At 40.8% G+C, this 20,648-nt stretch overlaps 1 protein-coding gene across 4 annotated transcripts in view; it reads right to left on the minus strand.

The window, feature by feature from the left end:
• The window catches only part of PANK1 (pantothenate kinase 1), a 67,350-nt gene that overhangs the window by 38,466 nt on the left and 8,236 nt on the right, over positions 1-20,648 (minus strand). The window contains exon 2 of one of the 4 annotated variants that reach the window (XM_054690764.1): positions 4,511-4,622. The exons of 2 other annotated variants lie outside the window; for them this stretch is intronic. In XM_054690764.1, coding sequence (XP_054546739.1) covers positions 4,511-4,622 — 112 coding nt within the window. Of the gene's footprint in view, positions 1-4,510; positions 4,623-7,935; positions 8,092-20,648 lie in introns of those variants that run through there. One more of the 4 variants, XM_054690765.1, reaches the window with a different exon arrangement.

Raw genomic sequence — 20,648 nt, forward strand, 5'->3', positions numbered from 1 at the left:
TTAAGATCTGGAACAAGACAAGGATGTCCACTCTTACCACTGCTTTTCAATATAATACTGGAAGTCCTAGCCAGAGCAATAAGACAAGAGAAAGACATACAAGGAATCCAAATAGGGTAGGAAGAAGTTAAATTATCACTGTTCGCAGATGATATGACAATATACATAGAGAACCCCAAAAACTCCACAAAAACTAAACTAATCAATCAGTTTAGTAAAGTGGCAGGATACAAAATCAACACACAAAAATCAGTAGCCTTCATATACACAAACAATAAATCTGAAGGAGAAATCAAAAAAAATCCCTTTTATTATTAAAACAAAAAAACCAAATACTTAGGTTTATTCCCAACAAAAGAGGTAAAGGACCTATACAAAGAAAACAATAAGACACTGTTAAAAGAAATAGAACAAGACACAAAGAAATGGAAAGACTTCCCCTGCTCATGGATTGGAAGAATTAACATTATTAAAATGGTCATCCTACCAAAGGTAATTTACAGATTCAATGCTATTCCAATAAAAATTTCAAAGACATTCTTCAAAGAAATAGAACAATTATTGATGAAACTCATACGGAATCACCAAAAACCCTGAATAGCCAGTCTCCTGAAAAAAAAAAAAAGGGAATGGAGGCATCACATTCCCAGACTTCAAACTATACTACAATGCCATAATCATCAAAACTGCATGGTATTGGAACAAGAACAGACACACAGACCAATGGAACTGAATAGCAAATCCAGAAATAAACTCACAGATTTATGGTCAACTAATCTTTTACAAAGGAGCAAAGAATATGCACTGAAGCAAAGAAAGTTTGTTCAGTAAATGGTGCTGGGAAAACTGGGTCGCTACATGCAAAAGAATGAAGACTAACTACTACCTCACACCATGCACAAAAACCAACTCAAAATGAATTAAAGAACTAGACATAAGACCTGAAACCATAAAATACAGAAAAGGAAATATAGGCGAAATACTACATGACATGCACATCAAAGACATCTTTACAGACACATCACCCAAAGCAGTGATAGTGAAGGCAAAGATAAACAGCTGGGACTACATCAAATTAAAGAGCTTCTGCACAGCAAAACAGACAATAACTGAAACAAAGAGAAACCCTACCAACGGGGAGAAAATTTTTGCATACAACACTAATGATAAAGGACTGATCACAAAAATCTACAAAGAGCTGATGAGACTCAACAAAAACAAAGAAAATAATCCAGTCAAAAAATGGGCAGAAAGAGCTAAAAATAAACTTCTCCGAAGAGGAAATGCAAATGGCCAACAGACATATGAAAAAATGTTCAACATCACTTGTAATCAGGGAGATGAAAATCAAAACTACCATGAGATACCATCTTACACCAGTGAGAATGGCACATATTAAAAAAATTAGCAACAACAAATGTTGGCGAGGTTGTGGAGAAAAAGGAACTCTCCTGCACTGCTGGTGGGAGTGCAAACTGGTCCAACCACTATGGAGAGCTGTGTGGAGATTTCCTGACCTACTAAACATAGAGCTTCCATATGATCCAGCAATTCCACTCCTAGGTATTTACCCAAATGACAGAGAAACATTAATTCCAATGGGCACCTGCACCTCTATGTTTATAGCAGCACTATTTACAATAGCTAAGCTATGGAAACAACCCAAATGCCCTAAAACAGATCACTGGATCAAGAGATGTGGTACATATACACAATGGAATATTACTCAACAATCAAAAAAGATAAACTCATGCCATCTGCAACAACATGGATGGAGCTAGAAGGCATCATGCTCAGCGAAATAAGTCAGAAAGAAAAAGAAAAAAAAGAAAAATACTGAATGTTCTCACTCATAGCAGGAAGTTAGAAAACCTAAATAAGGGACCAGGAAAAAGACTAATTAATACAAAGTAAAAATCAAAATCAACAAGCAACTATAAACCAGAGACACACTACCGTGGGGGTTGGGGGAAGGACTAGGGTCAAAATAAGGGGGGGGTGCAATTGTATGGGGAATATAACCAAAATGAAAATGCATACATTGTGCAAAAATGAAAAATGATGTAAGAATTACATAAAATTTAAAAAAAAATAGCTTGGGGAGCCTGAGAAAATCTACCACCTCTTCAACAACCAAGCCACAGAACTTTAAGAGGTGTTACTGGTGAAGTCAGATATCCTAATGTTACAGGGCAGCCCCTATACAAAACAGGTTGCCGGACTGTAGGTCCTCACCCACGCACTTACAGGGACTTATTTATACTCTACTGCAGGCACACACAAAAGGTTAATAAAAGGTTTATTTACAAGGGAAGGGCAAATGAGGAAATGTACAACTCAGGGAGACAAGTGGGAGACAAAGTTTTAAATGCGTCCGACCCAATCCGCCAATCTGGAATCCCAAATGGCACTCTGAGAGCTGGCTGCAAGCCAGGAGCTGTGAAGCCAGGAGGCCAGAGAGAGAGCGAGCAACCCCAAGGCCCACGTGTCTGGTTTTATACCAAACCTGGCTGCTTAACTGCACCCTCAGGTCCCAGCCACCCTCCCTTTGGTGGTGACGGGATTTGTCTTTCCCAATGTCTTGATGGCTTTGGTCTGGAGTAGGGGTGGAGTCCACAAAGCCTGCATGGGATTAGCTCAGGACATCCTTTCCCCCTAACACTAACATTAATATTTCTTCTTGTATGTAAATTACACACCAACCCGTCAAGATTAAATCCTTCAGAGATGGTTCTGACTCAGCAATCACTTGTTGTCATAGACAGTTTAACTGTTCAAGGTTCCACCAAGATGGCATTTGTTGTAAGAATTGTGAGTGAGGCAGCAGCAGGAATTAATAGGTTGAAAAAGTGTTTGAGGATTGTATGATCAACAGAAAAAAACAATTTGTAAAGCACTTAGGAGATATTTTTGCACTACATTAATACTAATTACATTCAAGTTACCTAGGGACCTCATATTACAATTTTATATTACATATTACAGTAACAATAAATTTTAACTTAGATCCAAATGTGAAACAGAATTGTATGTATTTCTTTAAAAATTTGCTCTTTGGGGGCCTCCCCTGGTGGCGCAGCTGTTGAGTGCTGGGCTGCGAAGCTGCCCGCAGCCTCTGCTGCACCGGTTTGATCCCCAGCCGCTGGTGAGGGTCCCACATGGCGTGCAGACCTCTCCTGCCGCCCGCTGCTCCCCTCAGCAGTGTACTTCGGTCCTTCTGCCTGTTCTGCTCCCCGTTCTGACTCTGGTGAATTCTCTCACCCGCCCGTGCTTCTGACTGTACCCAGTACTTGTATAAATAAATAAATAAATAAATAAATAAATAAATAAATAAATAAATAAATAAATAAATAAATAAATAATCTTTTAAAAAAATTTGCTCTTTGAAGGCTTCACTAGATCTAAATTTAAGTTGACAGCATAAAGCAATTCTTTGCTAACTGTCAAAGGTTTAAGAAGTGGAAGGGATCTTCAGAAGTCCCTTCCTGTTTGCAGATAAGTAAACAGAAGCTTTGAAAGATCCACATAAGATCTAGGCAGATCTCAGTACGATAAACTCTAGATAAAGTCTAGATAAGCCAAAGATAAAATAAGCCCTATAGAAGAGGATTGAGGCTTAGGGATTGTCCAACATCCCCTTTCCAATTTCAGGAGCCAGTTTGCTGACTAGTCTGAGTTGGAGTTCACTGTCACTTCCATCAGAAAAAATTACTGTAGGCAAGTTTCTCTTTTGAGCTATTTACTATTGGGTGAAAACAGAGGTGAACTTCCAACTAAAATTCTGTCTAGTTTTCAAATTCCATCATCCTAAATATACTTGCAAAAAGTTCTCCAAAATCTTACTTTTAACAGCATAAAATATTCAAGTTGAAAACCTCAGAACTGCTTAAGGACCTTGAAGAAAAGTGGTAAATGTAAAATTTAATAAAAGGGTTTCCAAAACACTCTGAAAAAACACCTAATTACTGCACACAGAGCAATCTGCTAAACATTCCTCTATGCAAAGAAACTTGAGTCATGGTTTCTTTCAATTAATGATTACCAGATTTCTTTAGTTTGAATCTTAGTCACGTGGTCATACCAATGCTGGCAAGGGTTACAAGGACACAAGCACTTACAAAGAACTGAGGAATGTAAATTGGTACAATCTGGAAATATGTATTTAAAAGATCCAGATTCCAATACCCTTTGATACATTAGTTTCACTGTTTACCCTAAAGAAAGCATTATGCATGCATTCAAAATTTCTTTTAAAAAAATCACTGACATTTTGTTAATAATGAGAAAATTCATTTATTCAAAAATTTGTTTAAAAGAATGACTATCCATTAACAAATGAAAAATATACCACCACATATGAAAAAATGTTCAACATCCCTTATCATCAGGGAAATGCAAATTAAAACCACTTTGAGATACCACCTTACATGAGTTAAGAATAGCACATATCAAAAAAAAACAAGCAACAACAAATGTTGGTGAGGATGTGGTGAAAAAGGAACTCTCCTACCTTGCTGGTGCGAGTGCAAACTGGTCCAACCACTATGGAAAGCTCTTTGGAGGTTCCTCAGTCTACTGAAAATGGAGCTACCATCCGACCCACCAATTCCACTCCTATGGATCTACCCAAAAGGACACAAAAACATTGATTCAAAAGAACACCTGTATCCCTATGTTTACTGCAGCACTATTTACAATAGGTAAAACCTGGAAACAACCAAATGCCCAAAAATAGATGACTGGATCAAGAAGATGTGGCATATATATACAATGGAATATTATTCAGCAATCAAAAAAGATAAACATGTCATTCACAGCAACATGGATGGAGCTAGAAGGAATTATGCTCAGTGAAATAAGCCAGAAAGAAAAAGAAAAATATCGATGGTCTCACTTATAGCAGCAATATAGGGAAACCAAATAAGACATCAGTGTAAAAAAATAATAACAGTACAAAACACAACAAAGCAAAAACAATTATAAACCAGAGACATCCTGCAGGGGAGGAGGAGGGAGAGGGAGCAGAGGGAGGGAGGGAGGAGCACAGGGGACTGAGGTGATGGTGCACGGGTGCACTGGGGAAAGAAACTCTACGGGGACAACACCTGAGGGGGTGGGGAAGCAAATATTGTTTAAAAATGAACAATGATGTAAAAAATATATAAAATAAAAATGAGAGTAGATTTAAAAAAAATATACCACCATTAGAATTATGTCATTATATATTGCTGGGTGATTAAGTGGTACATTTTATATGATTACAATTTTGCATAAAAATTAAATAACTATTTGTACACAGAAAACAAGGCTGGAAACTTGAGGCCGAAATGCTGGCCTCTGGATTATAGAGTAAGTTGATTTTTTTTCCTTCCACTGACCATTTTGATGATGCTTTTCAATATTTTTATAATCAATCTATTTAATCTTCATACTCAAAGCAATTTTAGAATTGTCAATCAAAACTTCTCTGTAATGATGCAAAAGAAAAAGAAATTGTTTTATTTTATGTCAATGAGCAGATAATGGATCTGTGGCTCTACCCCTGGAAACCGGCATGCACTTGTTCCAGCTCAACAATCCTTCCTCCCCAGAAATGCCTTACCCACACCAAGGCTGCTGTCCAAAACTATTACCCATCAGGAAGGACAGGAGAAGGAAGCCTGGCACCCAAGAAGGAGTCTAACACCACAAGGACATCTTCAAGTAAAAATTCAGGGGAGAGGGCCTCCCTGGTGGCACAAGGGGTTAAGACAGAGCACTATGAAGCTATCCACAGCCACTGCAGCACAAGTTCAATCCCCAGCCAGGGAGATGACCCAAATGGCACAGCAGACCTCTCCTGTCTCGCCCGCTGCTCCCCTCAGCAGTGTATTTCAGTCCATCTGCCTGTTCTGTTCCCCACTCTGTCTCTGGTGAATCCTCTCACCCCCCACACCTCTGGCCTGTACCCCAGTTCTCATATGCATAAATAAATCTTTAAAAAAAAAAGAATTCAGGGGAGAAAGAACCCTGTTTCACCCACCAACCCCATTGTCAGGGCAAACCCCAAGTATTAAACTTGGCAATTCAAAACACAGGAACGCAGGTATGTCTGCAGGAAAGGATCACCGTGGGAAAGCCACACACCCTGGGTCACAGCCACTCTTTTTCCCCAGGCAAAGGCCTCAGATTCCCATTAACTTTTTCCCTCTCATCCAGAGAGGAGCAGGAAGGAGAGGATTAAGAATATTCCCATAAATGGGGGGGAGGTGGGAGAAGGGCAAGGAATGTAGATTATCACACCAGAACTGGACCACACTGTGAACACCAGGCTCAGTGCCAACAGTCTGTGCTATTTTTAGGCACTCACAAAAATATTTAATTTTTCTTAAATCAAAAGAAAACATGGGGCCTCCCCGGTGGCGCAGCGGTTGAGCGCTGGGTTGCGAAGCTGCCCACAGCCTCTGCGGCGCCGGTTCGATCCCCGGCTGCTCCCCGGCCACCGGAGGAGGGTCCCACATGGCGCGCAGACCTCTCCTGCCGCCCGCTGCTCCCCTCAGCAGTGTACTTCGGTCCTTCTGCCTGCTCTGCTCTCTGCTCTGGCTCTGGTGAATTCTCTCACCCTCCCGCGCTTCTGACTGTACCCAGTGCATGTATAAACAAAAACAAAGAAAGAAAACATGCCTCTATAAAAAAAAAAAAAAAAAAAAAAAAGAAAACATGAACTTTCAGGTCAACGAACATGTCTTTATACTACCACTCATAAAATATAATCTTTTGGATTTATTTTGTTCTTTATCCTTTCATAAATGTAAAGTAGAACTTTCACTTATTTTTTATGGAGGAAGGAGCTCAGGAAGGGAAAAGTGTCTGGACTCCAGGAAAGTTAGCCCATTTCACATCTTGCTCCACACGCAACAGTAGAGTGGAACTGACTGACAACATTTAGTTTGCATTTTCAATTAAACCCAATCTGTATCATTTATTTGCAATTATACTTCCTTAGAGCAACTTCAATGTCAGCACTCAGTGCAACTAAATTTTAAAGGCAAAGGTTTAATTATATTTATTTCCTTAAATGACTGGCCATATTCAACTACATTGTTTCTCAAATATGCCTAACCACAAAAACCACTGACAGCACTTGTTAAAAACACACCCCATTCCCCACCATGGCCTGGAGATACTGATTGAATGGGAATGGAGAAAATGTTTTCAATGAGTGGCCTCTCTAATTCTCACTGATCAAGTTCAAAACCACTGACTGAATCAAAATGAATATGGTATGCAGCTGAATCATGATTTAAACATGAGAAATCAGTTTTAATGAGCTGCTCTTGCTTGTAACTTGGACGGAACCCTGAGGCTGACAGCTGAAGGCCATGCAAGGTAATGACCCAAGAGGATCCCATTCCCAAGAGGGGCTTGAATACATCTAATTGCTTTTTAATGAAATTATTTATGGAGATACGTAACAGGAGTGCTGTAGGTGATTTTCAAAATGCTGTTTCTGAAGTTCCAGTCATCATCCACCCATGACTAAACCTCATGATTACGGGGTTAGCAACATTCCACATACAACTGAACTAAAATCACTGTGCTTCTCTCTTCTAGTGACTCCCATTTTACCAGCAAGCAGGCATTCCTACCTACAGGTTAGCTCTAAAACAGGACTTGAGTATTAAGGTCATGCAGCCAGACAGTCTGACTTGCAATCCATGTGGTTGACCTTGACACGGATGATCAAATGAAATCAGAGCTAACAGAAACACCAACATAAAAGCTTTGTTACTTTTTTGTTATTGTTCGGTTTCAGGAGGAGGGGGAAGTTCCTACAGGGTGCTGAAGACACCAATAAATGTATTCTTAGCTTGGATCTGGGCCAGGAAGAAACAGAGCAAGACGGAACTAGAAATGAGGGGACCCAAAATAATAAACCCAAGAGCTTAAACAAACCTTTCTTTTAATCTCATCCTCAAGGTCCTCAGCAGTGCAATAAAGTGAGCAGTTCAGTGAAAGGCACTTTGCTTCCCAAGATCCTGGACTCCCAATTTTCAAGAGTCAACTGTAGGCTGAGGAGGTCAAAGTAAACAATTATAGACAGTTGCCACCCAATCTAGAGGCAACAGAAGGTTAATATCAACCGTCCATGTGGTTTTCAGCTTTAATTATGCCACCATCTGCACCAGAATTGCAGTCCCCTGGACGGAAGAGAAGTTCCCATCAGTTTGACTATGCAGAGATGTGCCAAGAGACACAGGTACAATTGCACCTGTGTAACCATCTCCAGTGTGATCATTTCAGCAACTACAGCTGATCACAGCATCCACCTAGGAATGGTTCCTCCAGCTACCTACTAATACCCTGCACTGAGGCTCAAGATGGTAATCTTATTACCTGCTTAAACAAATCCCAGTTGAAACTACCAAGAGATTTAGCCTCCTGTCTTGACAAGCCACCAGAGCATGCTTACTTACTCCAGGGACATGAGTGATAATTTAATACCAAGTGTAGTTAAAGAGACTTCAGGGAGAACAGCATCGCTAGACTGCACCAGGCAGGACAACAGGCCTACCGGAAATGGACTCAGTGCATTTATTTTAGCTCAGCTATGAAAGTCTGGCAAATCTTTCCAGTTCAGCTGGGTGGGGACTGAGGGAAGCCGTGACAACTGTTCAGGTGGCAATGCAAGCAGAGTAAAGAGGTTATAAACACCGTCCTCAAATAATCTGAGACCAACTGCATGTACACCAAATCATTCAACAGATATTTTATTCCTACTGTACAGTGTGAGCCCCTGTGGCACAGAATCAGGATGGGGACATGAACCTGTCCCCTTCACACATTCTAGTCCACAAGGGCTGATCATTAGTCAAGAACAGTCTGCGGGGGGCTCCCTGGTGGCCCAAGGGTTTAAGCACCGCACTATGAAACAATTCGCAGCCTCTCGTGGGGGAAGGGGGCGGCAGGGGGGGCGGGAGGGGGGGGGTCGGCGGCAACCCACATGGTGCAGCAGATCCCTCCTGACTCGCCCACTGCTCCCCTCAGCAGTGTATTTCAGTCAGTCTGCCTGTTCTGCTCCCTACTCTGTCTCTGGTGAATCCTCTCACCGCCCCGCATCTCTGGCCTGTACCCCAGCTCTTGTATGCATAAATAAATAAATCTTAAAAAAAAAAAAAAAAGTCTGGATCCCTACTATTGTGGATTGGGGGCTGGAGGGAATATTTCCTGTACAATCTAGGGTCCAATTTTTTTAAATAATCTTGAATTACTGTTAACAAGAAGTTTGCAAACTGTTGAGCTGTTGTATATTGGTTTATGATTATAAATCCACTTGTTTATGACTTAAGTGAAGATTTTTTTTCTCTAAAGGGAATTTGTTTATATCGGGGTGGCTATGTTACACTATCAGCAAAATTGTTGTGCTATTGAGGGCTTGTAATATGAGCCTATAGAAGAGCAACTAGGAGAGGATGATGTGTGGATATTTAAGCTTTAAAAACCAAGAGGTTTGACCAGAATTCAAAAGCACGTCGTCTGGACAAGGCCACTCTTGCTGACTTCAGAAGCTCTCTGAAGGCGTGGAGACATTTGCTCCTGCTGTGGCCATACGACTCTTGGTCGGCAGTGGAGTTAAACCCTACTGAAGTCTCAAGAAGGACAAGAAGGACATCTGTTCCTGTCTTGCTCAGTAAGGCTACTTCTCATGGGCAGTAGTGCAAGCTCTATACCTGTCCCTGAGCAACTTCCAGAGCAACCTCCCTTGCCTGCCAATAACGGTGCCATCACCCACAAGCAAGGGACCTCAGATGGTGGCTGACACTCAAGCTTTTAGTTGGAAGGACTGACTCTGCACCAACAGCCAACTCATAGAAAGGTACATCTCAGCTAAATTTGGACTGTTTTTTTCATCTTTCCCTTTGCCTGGAACAGTCATGTGATTAATCTGTCACTGCTTTGGGGCATGTTATTTCTTTATTGGCTTGTAAAATATTTTTATAAATTATAATTCCCTCAGTTAACCCATGTTAAATAAATTACTGGCCAAGACAATCTTATTCTGTGAACAAAATTTGCTACAAACAAAACAAAAGCCTTTATTTAGAAACTTCTTCCAACACAGATCTCAAGTCATTTCTTCCACACACAGTTGTTACAAATTTGATATATATAGGGCTGATGTCAGTCTCTTAGAAATAGCCACACACATTACCATTAATTCTAGTACATGAGTCTATTTAGAAAAACAGTATCATTAAAATTAGAAGAAAAAAAAAAAAAAGATTCCACTAGTCTATGGGTAAAATCCACATTGCCCCACAGTCAGACACTATTTCATTAATACAACCCTGTAAGATTTACAAATGGCAGCTCTGCAGCACACCATCTTCAGCACAGTAACTACCAACAATCAATGTTGACAATTCCTAACCATTTAGGAACCTTACACAGTAGATGACACTCAAACTTAAAAAAGTTTAAAAAGCACAGGATAGGGGCCTCCCTGGTGGTGCAAGGGGTTAAGTCTCAGCACTATCAAGCTATCTCCAGCCACTGCATGAGTTCAATCCTGGGGTAAGGGAGCTCACCCACATGGTACAGCAGACCTCTCCTGTCTAGCTGCTCCCCTCAGCAGTATATTTCAATCAGCCTCTTCTACTCCCCACACTGTCTCTAGTGAATTCTCTCACCCCACCCCCTACCCCCCACCCCCCCCACCCCAGCACCTCTGGCCTACACCCCAGCTCTTATACGCATAAAACAAAATAAAATAAATCTTTAAAAAAAAAAAAAAAAAGCACAGGATGTTAGTATAGGAGGGACATAATGGCTCTGGCCCACAATAAGCACATGAAAAGATTTCTACATCAAAATGCAAATCAAAATCACAATGACATACCACTCAACCACACCAGGATGGCTATAACAAAAGATGGAAAAGAACATGTATTGGTGAGGATGTAGAGAAACTAAAATGCTTATACACCTCTGGTAGGAATTTAAAATAGTGCTCTCACTCTGGAAAACAGTCTGGCAGTCCTGCAAGAGGTAAAACAAAGTTAATATATGATCCTGCATGTCTACTCTGAGATAGATCCCCAGGAATAATGAAAACAAATCTTAATAAAGCTGTTATTGCATATATGGATCTCATTCAAAATCTATATATTGAATCCTACATCCTGATGCCCTCAGGAACTACATAAACCTGTGCTTCCCAGGCTGCCAAGGTATACATGTTCTTTTGCCTTTATTATGGTTTTCTATGTCTTGCTTTGGGGCTAACCCTGTTACTGTCTTACCACTGTCAATGTCCCTATAGTATCTCCACTCTGAACCTATGTATGAATGCAGAGAAACCAGAAAGGCAAGTCTCTAAAGCTGTGACTCTGCTAAGAGTAAACAAGACTCAGGGTGAATGCGTAAGTACTCTAAGTGTAAAGACATTAAGTATCTCTAATTTTATCTGCCTTCTAACACTGATTTTGGTTGCTCAGAAGTTTTTGCTTACTTACAGGTTCTCAGCTGTCTCCCAGGTTATCAATGATAAATTCATATTGTTATAGGGCAACCCTGATATAAAATGGATCCTTTTCCCCCTAACAATATCACCATCATTGTGATTAGTAATAATTGTTTACTATGACTATTCTTATCAAAAGCACAATTAGATATAATAATAACTGAATGGGAAGAGATTAAAACTTAGATTATATAAATAGGGATATTCAAAATATTTTATTCATTTGGGGTCACTTAATTTGAGGGTACAGTGACCTATATCTTTAAGGTGAGATTTTCAAATTCTTTAGCATTCGAACTTTTTCCTATTATATCTCATTTCTGGACTTCATATATGAAAGAGATAAAAGCAACACATTTATAATGGTTTGTTTTACAAATCATATTATACATTTAATGTAAAGTTAATGAAAATGAGGCTGGAAAACGGTCACTTACAGATGATGGCTGCAGTTTCATGAACTTCAACATTCATCTTATTTCTGTACTTTGGATTATACAATATGGAGAAAAGCTTGATTCATAAAAAGTATGGGCAAATTCTGGCTGTTTTTTGAATCGCTTTCCTTACAATCTCAGGGATTTCCTGAATCAAAACTGATTTAGTAGCATGAAAATATTTTACTGGAATTATTTTACAAAAAGATAAATGTTGTTAGAAATACCTAACAACGCTTTACTTTGCAAGTAATAAACATAACAAAAAAGCAGTTAAACCTTATAGTAAGTGCAAAAACTAAGTATTGCGGTTCAGTATTTCTACTTGACCGGTTACCCATTTACTAGATATTATATAACTGACCTAAGTCAGAGTGAGAGCATTTGCCAAACAAATATGCTTAAGCCATCCCTAAATTTAATCAAGTGTGCTGCACGTGTACAGAAATGGTATACTGGGGCCTCTCTGGTGGCGCAACCTATGAAGCTATCTGCAGCCACTGCAGCATGAGTTCGATCTCTGGCCAGGGAGATGCCCACATGGCACAGCAGACCTCTCCTGCCTGGCCCGCTGCTCCCCTCAGCAGTGTATTTCGGTCAATCTGCCTGTTCTGTTCCCTGCTCTATCTCTGGTGAATCCTCTCACCCCCCACACCTCTGGCCTGTACCCCAATTCTTGTAATGCATAAATACATAAATGTTAAAAAATAAATAAATGGTATACTGACTTGGCTTGTGCAATTTTACCTGCACATATATGCACAAGCCAAGCATTTTAAAATACATCAGTGCTACAAAACTTGCCAATTGGTCCTGTTAATAAGATTTCAGAAGTATATTCCAAAGTCTAAGAAGTGATAAACCAGCAGCAGCACTGATCAACTATCATTAAGAGCTTACTATGTGCAAGCGCTATGCAGGCAACTTTACATGCAATGTCTGATTTAATTCTCATAACCTAGTATGATCGGCATTATTATGCTGCCCATTTTACAGATGATAAAACTGAGGTCCAGGTTAAGGAACTCGCACAAAAACTAATAAGGTGGTCTTCAGCCTAACTTTTAATTATGGCCTTTAAAAATACAAAAATACTTTTAAAGATTTTTGAATGAAGAATTACTAAGAATAAATATTTGGACCCCCCCCCCTAAATTTCCATCCCTTATATAGCTGGCACATAACAATTACCCATTAAATGAATAAACAAAAGAGCAAATCCAAACACTTTGTACACCATTATTTATACAACCAGTATAAAAGCTGGTATTAATAATGTCCCTAAATTATTAGAAAATAGTAAATTATACTCCTTGTTCTGTAAAAGACAACAGGGTTGTATAAAATGTATTTGAAAGCACATTTTTGCTAAAGCTGAACAAGTCTTAAAAGTGACAAAAGTAAACCAGTCTTGCAGTTATATAATAAGAATTCATTGATGTTTAACTGGTTTGATTCCCAGGAATATTTAACAAACAAGCAATACTGAAGAGATTCAGGATCTCTTTGTGCTTGTGGTGAACTTGAAATACAGGGTTAAAAGTCTAAATACAGGGTTAGTGGCCTGGAATCGAGAATCTCACAAAGTTCAGTTAATACCCCTTGTGTGATCCATCTGAAAACCCCACTTCAACCCCTAAATCTGGTACCTTCAGATACCAAGGTCTGAGCTAAATCTTAAATCCCGTCTTCTGGGTGAGTTCTAGCTTACCTGCTTCCACCCTCATGGCTTAAGAGGAAAGGAGAGGAGTGGGGTTCTTTTAACATTGCTCCTACTCTCTTAATCTCTAACTCTCAAGGCCAAAACTCCATAGAGATACTAATCACTAATCACTTCTAATCCAGTGATTTTAGGGTCTTCCCAAAGCACCTCTTCTGGCACAGGCCTATTTCATTCCAAGAATGATGTTTGAAATATCAGACCATGAAGAAATGGCTAAAAAGTAAACATGAAAAAAAACAATTAACAGGTACTAGCAAACAAAGGGATCCTTCCAGGCAACAAAATATCAGGTTTTCATCCATCTCCCTACAAAAAAAGATGTAGAATTTTAATTTGCAGTTACTAAATTCATTTCTCTAGTTGTGCATAACAATATACTATAGTCTCAACTGAATATAATACATTGTTAACTTTTTCAACAAATAACAGATAGTTGTTATATTTTTTTTTACAAAAGTTCTCATCTTTTAGAAGGACATAGGAAAATATTTATCATTGACCTGACATGACACCTGAGATTTCCTTCACTATCATCCATCTTGGGAAGGGGAGATTTGCATGAAATAGACAAAATAAACTGACAACTAAAGAAGCTGAGGGACAAGTACTTAACAGCAGTGACACAATAGTTGCTCCTTATTTTCAGGGGATACATTCCAAGGTCCCCAGTGGACCCCTGAAACTGAGGGCAGTACTAAACCCTATACTGTTTTTTTCCTGCAAATACATACCTGTGATAAAGTTTAAACTATAATTTAAATAAGAGTTTTAACAATAATAAAAAGTAGAGTAATTAAAACATTATACTATCACCAAAGTTACATGAATATAGTCTCTCTCAAAACATTTTATTATACATAATATGGGTAACTGAAACCACAGGAAAGGGAGGACTGCTGTACTATATAAACTTTACTTTCGTATAATATTTAATTATTTTTAATTGCAGTGATATTAGGATACTCCCCATCAGGTATCACATAATGTTTACAATTTTACTAAATAAAAAGATTTTTTTTAATGCCAGCACTCTCCAAAAATATATTCAGGGCAGTGAGGGAAAAGTGGAGCACAATGAGTTAGTTACCTTTGGAGTAAAACTCAAATGGGGGCGAACAGGGAAGTCCCTTTTTTGCTTCACAGATGGAATCAAGCATACCAAGCTCCTTTCCCTCTTGGCGGGGACAAATTTCAACCTGCCGGTCCTAACCAGAAACATGAAATGAAGATATTCTGGCAACTCTACTTTGCATTTCTGCAGCAACAAATAAGCTATAAACTACCTTAGCAAGGTTCGAGGTATAACTGCAGCCGGATTTACACCTATTTTATAGAAAAAAATTGTTGGCGTTCCCCACAAGTGATAAATGTGTTAACTCAAAATAATTCAAGTCATTCAGAAGAAAATCAATAAATTGTGAGTTGTGAAATAAGTATAAAGAAGTCCAAAGTTAGGATTCTCCTGTGAGCAGTACTTTAGTACTTGCATGTATATCTATCCTTCTGCAAATGGACATGGCTATTATCTCTTCTCCTTTCCTCGTGTCCCCTGCTGCACTGCTGACACACTGACACCTGCTCACCCTCAGGTCATCCAGCACTGAGCCCAACTACCTTTGGGAGAAGAATTTAAATGTGATTCTAAAGACACTCTACCCTTACGCCACACTGGGCCCTCAAATATTTGCAGAATACTTCCTTCTCAAAAGATATGGCTCTCTCATCTAACTTCTCATCTTCTGATACTGTGCTACCTTAAAATAAAAACCTACATTGATGTTTTCCCCCTTTTCTGGCTTAAATGCCTCAATATTCAGGCCTCCCTGGTGGCACAAGGGGCTAAGCACCGCACTATGAAGCAATCCGCAGCCTCTGCAGCACAAGTTCGATCCCCGGCCGGCCAGGGAGCAACACACATGGAGCAGCGGACCTCTCCTGTCTCACCCGCTGCTCCCCTCAGCAGTGTATTTCAGTCAGTCTGCCTGTTCTGTTCCCCACTCTGTCTCTAGTGAAGCCTCTCACCCTCTGCATCTCTAGCCTGTACCCCAGCTCTTGTGTGCGTAAATAAATACATCTTTAAAAAAAAAAAAGCCTCAATATTCAATTTATGTTACTGACACTCTCTGACGCCTTTCTGAGCCTCCTCTGTGAGCTGTATCCCAGTGAGTGGCGTTTAACAACTGGATATCTGAAAAGAAAGCCCTGGTTTTACGAGTTTGCTAGTTTCTTTTTTTTTTTTTTAAAGATTTATTTATTTATTTATACATACATAGAAGCACTGGGTACAGTCAGAAGCGCGGGAGGGTGAGAGAATTCACCAGAGACAGAGCGGGGAGCAGAGCAGGCAGAAGGACCGAAGTACACTGCTGAGGGGAGCAGCGGGCGGCAGGAGAGGTCTGCGCGCCATGTGGGACCCTCCTTCCGCGGCCGGGGAGCAGCCGGGGATTGAACCTGCGCTGCAGAGGCTGCGGGCAGCTTCGCAACCCAGCGCTCAACCGCTGCGCCACCGGGGAGGCCCAAGTTTGCTAGTTTCTGATGTGTAAACACACACACTGGGACTAATTTCAAGCGCTCCAATAAGAGGACATTGACTGCAGAGTCAGGAAGTGACATAGACCATCAGCAACCAGAGCCCGAGGAGTTGGCTCCCGCACACCACTGGGACTCCTAGTTTGTCCAGAATAATCCCAGTATATGCCTGTGGACCTGGCCATAATTATTAATGGTAATATTATGTGGTCACGCCAAAAAGTAAAACACATTTGGGCACTAAGTAAAATCTTTCCACAAAAGATAAGATGTCCTATCTGCTTGGCCAAACTGGTATTACCTTCCATCCCCTAAATACATGGCATCCCTTTATGGGCCTCCCCAGGTGGCACAGCGGTTGAGCGCTGGGTTGCGAAGCTGCCCGCAGCCTCTGCAGTGCCAGTTCGATCCCCAGCTGCTCCCCGGCCTCCAGAGGAGGGTCCCACATGCGCGCAGACCTCTCCTGCCGCCCGCTGCTCCCCTCAGCAGTGTACTTCGGTCCTTCTGCCTGCTCTGCTCCCCGCTCTGGCTCTGGTGAATTCTCTCACCCTCCCGCGCTTCTGACTGTACCCAGTGCTTGTATAAATAAATAAATCTTAAAAAAAAAAAATACATGGCATCCCTTTAGATTTTTTTTTATCAAATATAATTAAGTATGAATTGTAAACAACCTCAATATGTCCAAGTCCTCTAACTCATACAGAGTTTAGTGACTCAGGAATGTTTGAGTAAAAGCCAGACAACTAGCTTCAGGCTACCCTTCCACTTGGAACCATGTGCATATGAGTATCACATCCAGCACCTATGACAGTGCCTAACCCAAAGAAATAAAAATTTATTTTTCCCTGTGGAGCATTATTATTATTATTATTATTATTATTAGTGAGGATTATTAAAGCTCAGCATTCAAGGCCACCCAGGTCAATATGTCCTAATCCCCTGTGTGACAACTCAAGGAAGCATTCTGCAATCTATGCTTTAATAAATTTTCCAGTCATCCAGTGCACTGAATCACACCAGTAATGAAGTCTGAACGGCAAGAGTTGGTTTTTCAGAGGGCAGGAACTAGAGAAAAGTTAAGAGAAAAGAGCAATCTTTAAATATCTAATGAACTGTCATGTAGAAGAAGGTGGATCAGATACTCTGTATTGTCAAGGACAGCAGAGTAGATTTTACAGGGAGGCACATTTAGAATTAGTGTAAAGAAGGAAACCTAACATTACCACCCATAATGACAGCTAACATTTATTTTTTTTTTAAAGATTTTATTTATTTATGCATGTAAGAACTGGGGTACAGGCCAGAGGTGTGGAGGGTGAGAGGATTCACCAGAGACAGAGTGGGGAACAGAACAGGGAGACTGACCGAAACACACTGCTGAGGGGAGCAGCGGGTGAGTCAGGAGAGGTCTGCTGCGCCATGTGGGTAGCTCCCTGGCCGGCAGGGGTATCGACCCCATGCTGCAGTGGCTGCGGATTGCTTCATAGGTTGCGTCTTAACCCTTTGCACCACAAGGAGGCCCTAACATTTATTTTTTTTTTAAAAGATTTATTTATTTATGCATACAAGAATTAAAGTGTAGACAGGAGATGAGGGAGGGTGAGAGGGCTCACCAGAGACAGAGTGGGGGCAGAACAGGCAGATCTACTGAAATACACTAAGGGGAGCAGCAGGCGGGAGAGACAGGAGAGGTCTGCTGTGCCACGTGAGTTAGCTCTCTGGCCAGCTAGAGATCGAACTCATGCTGCAGTGGCTGGAGATGGCTTGATAGCACTGTGTCTTTAACCCGGGGGGCCACCAGGGAGGCCACCAGGAAGGGCCCAGACAGCTAACCTTTGTTGAGCAGCTACATTCTGCTGAAAGTCACTCCCTACTGTTGACTCATACGGAGCCTGAAGTCAACTAAGCCCATCCCTGTCTTTTTCACCCCTGAACTGCCTAGCCTGGGCTGAAAGTTGTTTGTGCAGTGGCCCAGGGGGTTCCTAGAACTGGCATAGCTCACAGAGGCTCACACAGGTCAGGACTGTCCTGAGCCTCTATCTAAGGCTGTTATGGTCTCTGACCTAGCACAGGGTCAAGGTTAGCACACCAGAGGGATCCCATGCTGGCTTTTTTTATCTTTTTTGAGGTAATACTGCTTTACAACACTGTATATGATTTAGAGGTTCACACATCCTCAGATTTATGTTACAACCCCACCCATGATCCAAGCACCCCTCGTCCTTTACCCTGGGCCATCAGACCCCTCCCCCCTTTGTTCCTACCTCCATCCTCTCTCCCCCTTGAGTAGCCTCAATTCTTCAAGTTGTATTCCTAGGGTTTGCTTTAGTTTTGTCAATTTCTTTGTTGCTGTTTTTTTCTCTATATCCCATTTGTGAGTGAAATCATCCAGTATTTCTCCTTCTGACTTATTTCACTTAGCATTATCCCCTCAAGCCCGATCCACGTTGCCCAAATGGCAAGAGTTCATCTTGCTAGTCCTGAAGCTCCAGAAATATCCATCTCATATTTGCGAGAATGAACTTTGCAAGGCTCTGGGCTAAAAAGAAGGCAGCTGCTCTGAATTCTGATGTTTTACTTAATTCATGAAGCATTTATGAAGGAAAAGTGCTCACTTTTCTGAAGCTTCTCATCTCTCTTATATGTTATCTGCCTCATTCAAGGGCTTAGATATCAAATAGCAACGATCAAAGGAAGACATTTCCATTTTAAAATATAACGGAGCAGACACTAGATTAGTAGTAAAACTAATTACACTGTCTTGTTCACAAAGTCACCAACATCACTCTCAGGCAGGGGACTGCTGTATTTGGGGTTGCAATGGAGCAATCTATGAAAGAGATAAAGAGGACAGGTCTGGTGGCAGTGAGTCCTAATTCTAGAAGAGGAAATTAGGGAAACATCCTTTCAGGAAGTAATATCAAAGCCTGAAACCCAACACCCAAAAAGTTCTCAGTCAGGGCAAGAAGAGTTCATGAAAAGTCCTGGATTTCAGGAAGCTTTGAAAGCTTCTGTGACTACATAACAGCAATAATATTAATACTATACCCTTCATTAGCAATAGCTAACATGAATACTACCCTCATACCAGAGTGCAGTTGTTCTCGACCACTTTGTCTATTTCCTACGTTTGGTCCTCACACCTGATAAGATGGACAATCAACAAAGTGAGCCTCTGCGAAGTTAAGCATCTCACCCAAAGCTACACTATTAGTGACTGGTGGAGTGAGGATCTGGATCCAGGTTTAGAGGCTCCGAAGTTCCACTACCACTGCAGAACACTCTTCATACTTCCTGGGAATCCCTTAGCATTCTAAGTCTTGTTCCCTGGCCCAGCAGAGTCCAAATCTGAACTCAGATAGTTTTACCCTGAGCCCATGAGTCCTTGACACCCAAGTGTCTTCAGCTGCAGGAGATCAGGACAGTATCTGTCTTCTCAGAATGGGCTGCTGTAAGAGAAAGACTGCAAGCTGGGTTGCTAATAAAGCATAGAAATTTATTTCTCACAGTTCTGGAGTCCCAGATCAACTTGCTGGCAGATTCAGTGTCTGGGGATGCCCTACTTCCTAGATGGCTATCTTTTTGCTGTAACCTCATTAGGAGAATGGACAGGGAGCTTTTCTGGGATCTATTTTATAAGGGCATTTATCTCAAATCACCTCCCAAAGCCCTTACCTCCTAATACTATCACCTCAGCGGTTGTGATTTCAATATGTGAACTTTGGGGGGATCACAAGCACTCGATCTATATAGCAGTATCTACCTCACAGGGTACTGCACGGGTCTGATGAGGTAATCCAGGTACAGTGCTTCCTGGCTTAGAGTAAATGCCCATCAATCTTGGCTACTGTTACCTCTACCATACACATGGATAAGTTTTTTGCCAAAGATGTACTGAATGGCATACACATATCTTTTCTGAAAGCCTTACAGAACACACTTACTTTTACCAGGATAAATAATAGGTTTATTGTAGCACAAAAAAAAGACAACTATCCGACAATGGAGTTAGACTTGTGTTTGAATTTTGGCCCTACCATTCACTAACTCTGGGTCTTCTGGCAGGTTACTTCACTTTTCTAAACCTCTCTTTCCCCATCTGTGAAAAGGAGAGTGGGAGTAGTAAGCATATGTTTTTGTAAAAACACGCATAGAACAACACAGGGCACGGAACTGTTGCTCAATCATAGCTACTCTAATTGCTCAGTCAATCAAAGACACTGCTATAGGTAGTCATGGGTTTTCCACCCTCATTCCAGATTATACAGAAATCCACTAGAGGCCGCAGATCATTATTTTGATGTAACTGCCTCTAAAAATAACATGCCCTTGTCCCTCCGAATCATCTGTTCTTTTAAATATAATCCCAAGAAGAAGACACACACATATACACATGATCAACCAACTCTAGGCATCTAAAAGATGTCACAAATTAAGTAATGAGATACCAATCTTA

This window comes from Talpa occidentalis, unplaced genomic scaffold (genome assembly GCF_014898055.3).
Source record: "Talpa occidentalis isolate TD23 unplaced genomic scaffold, MPIMG_talOcc4v2.1 talOcc4.8, whole genome shotgun sequence".
Taxonomy (NCBI): Eukaryota; Metazoa; Chordata; class Mammalia; order Eulipotyphla; family Talpidae; genus Talpa; species Talpa occidentalis.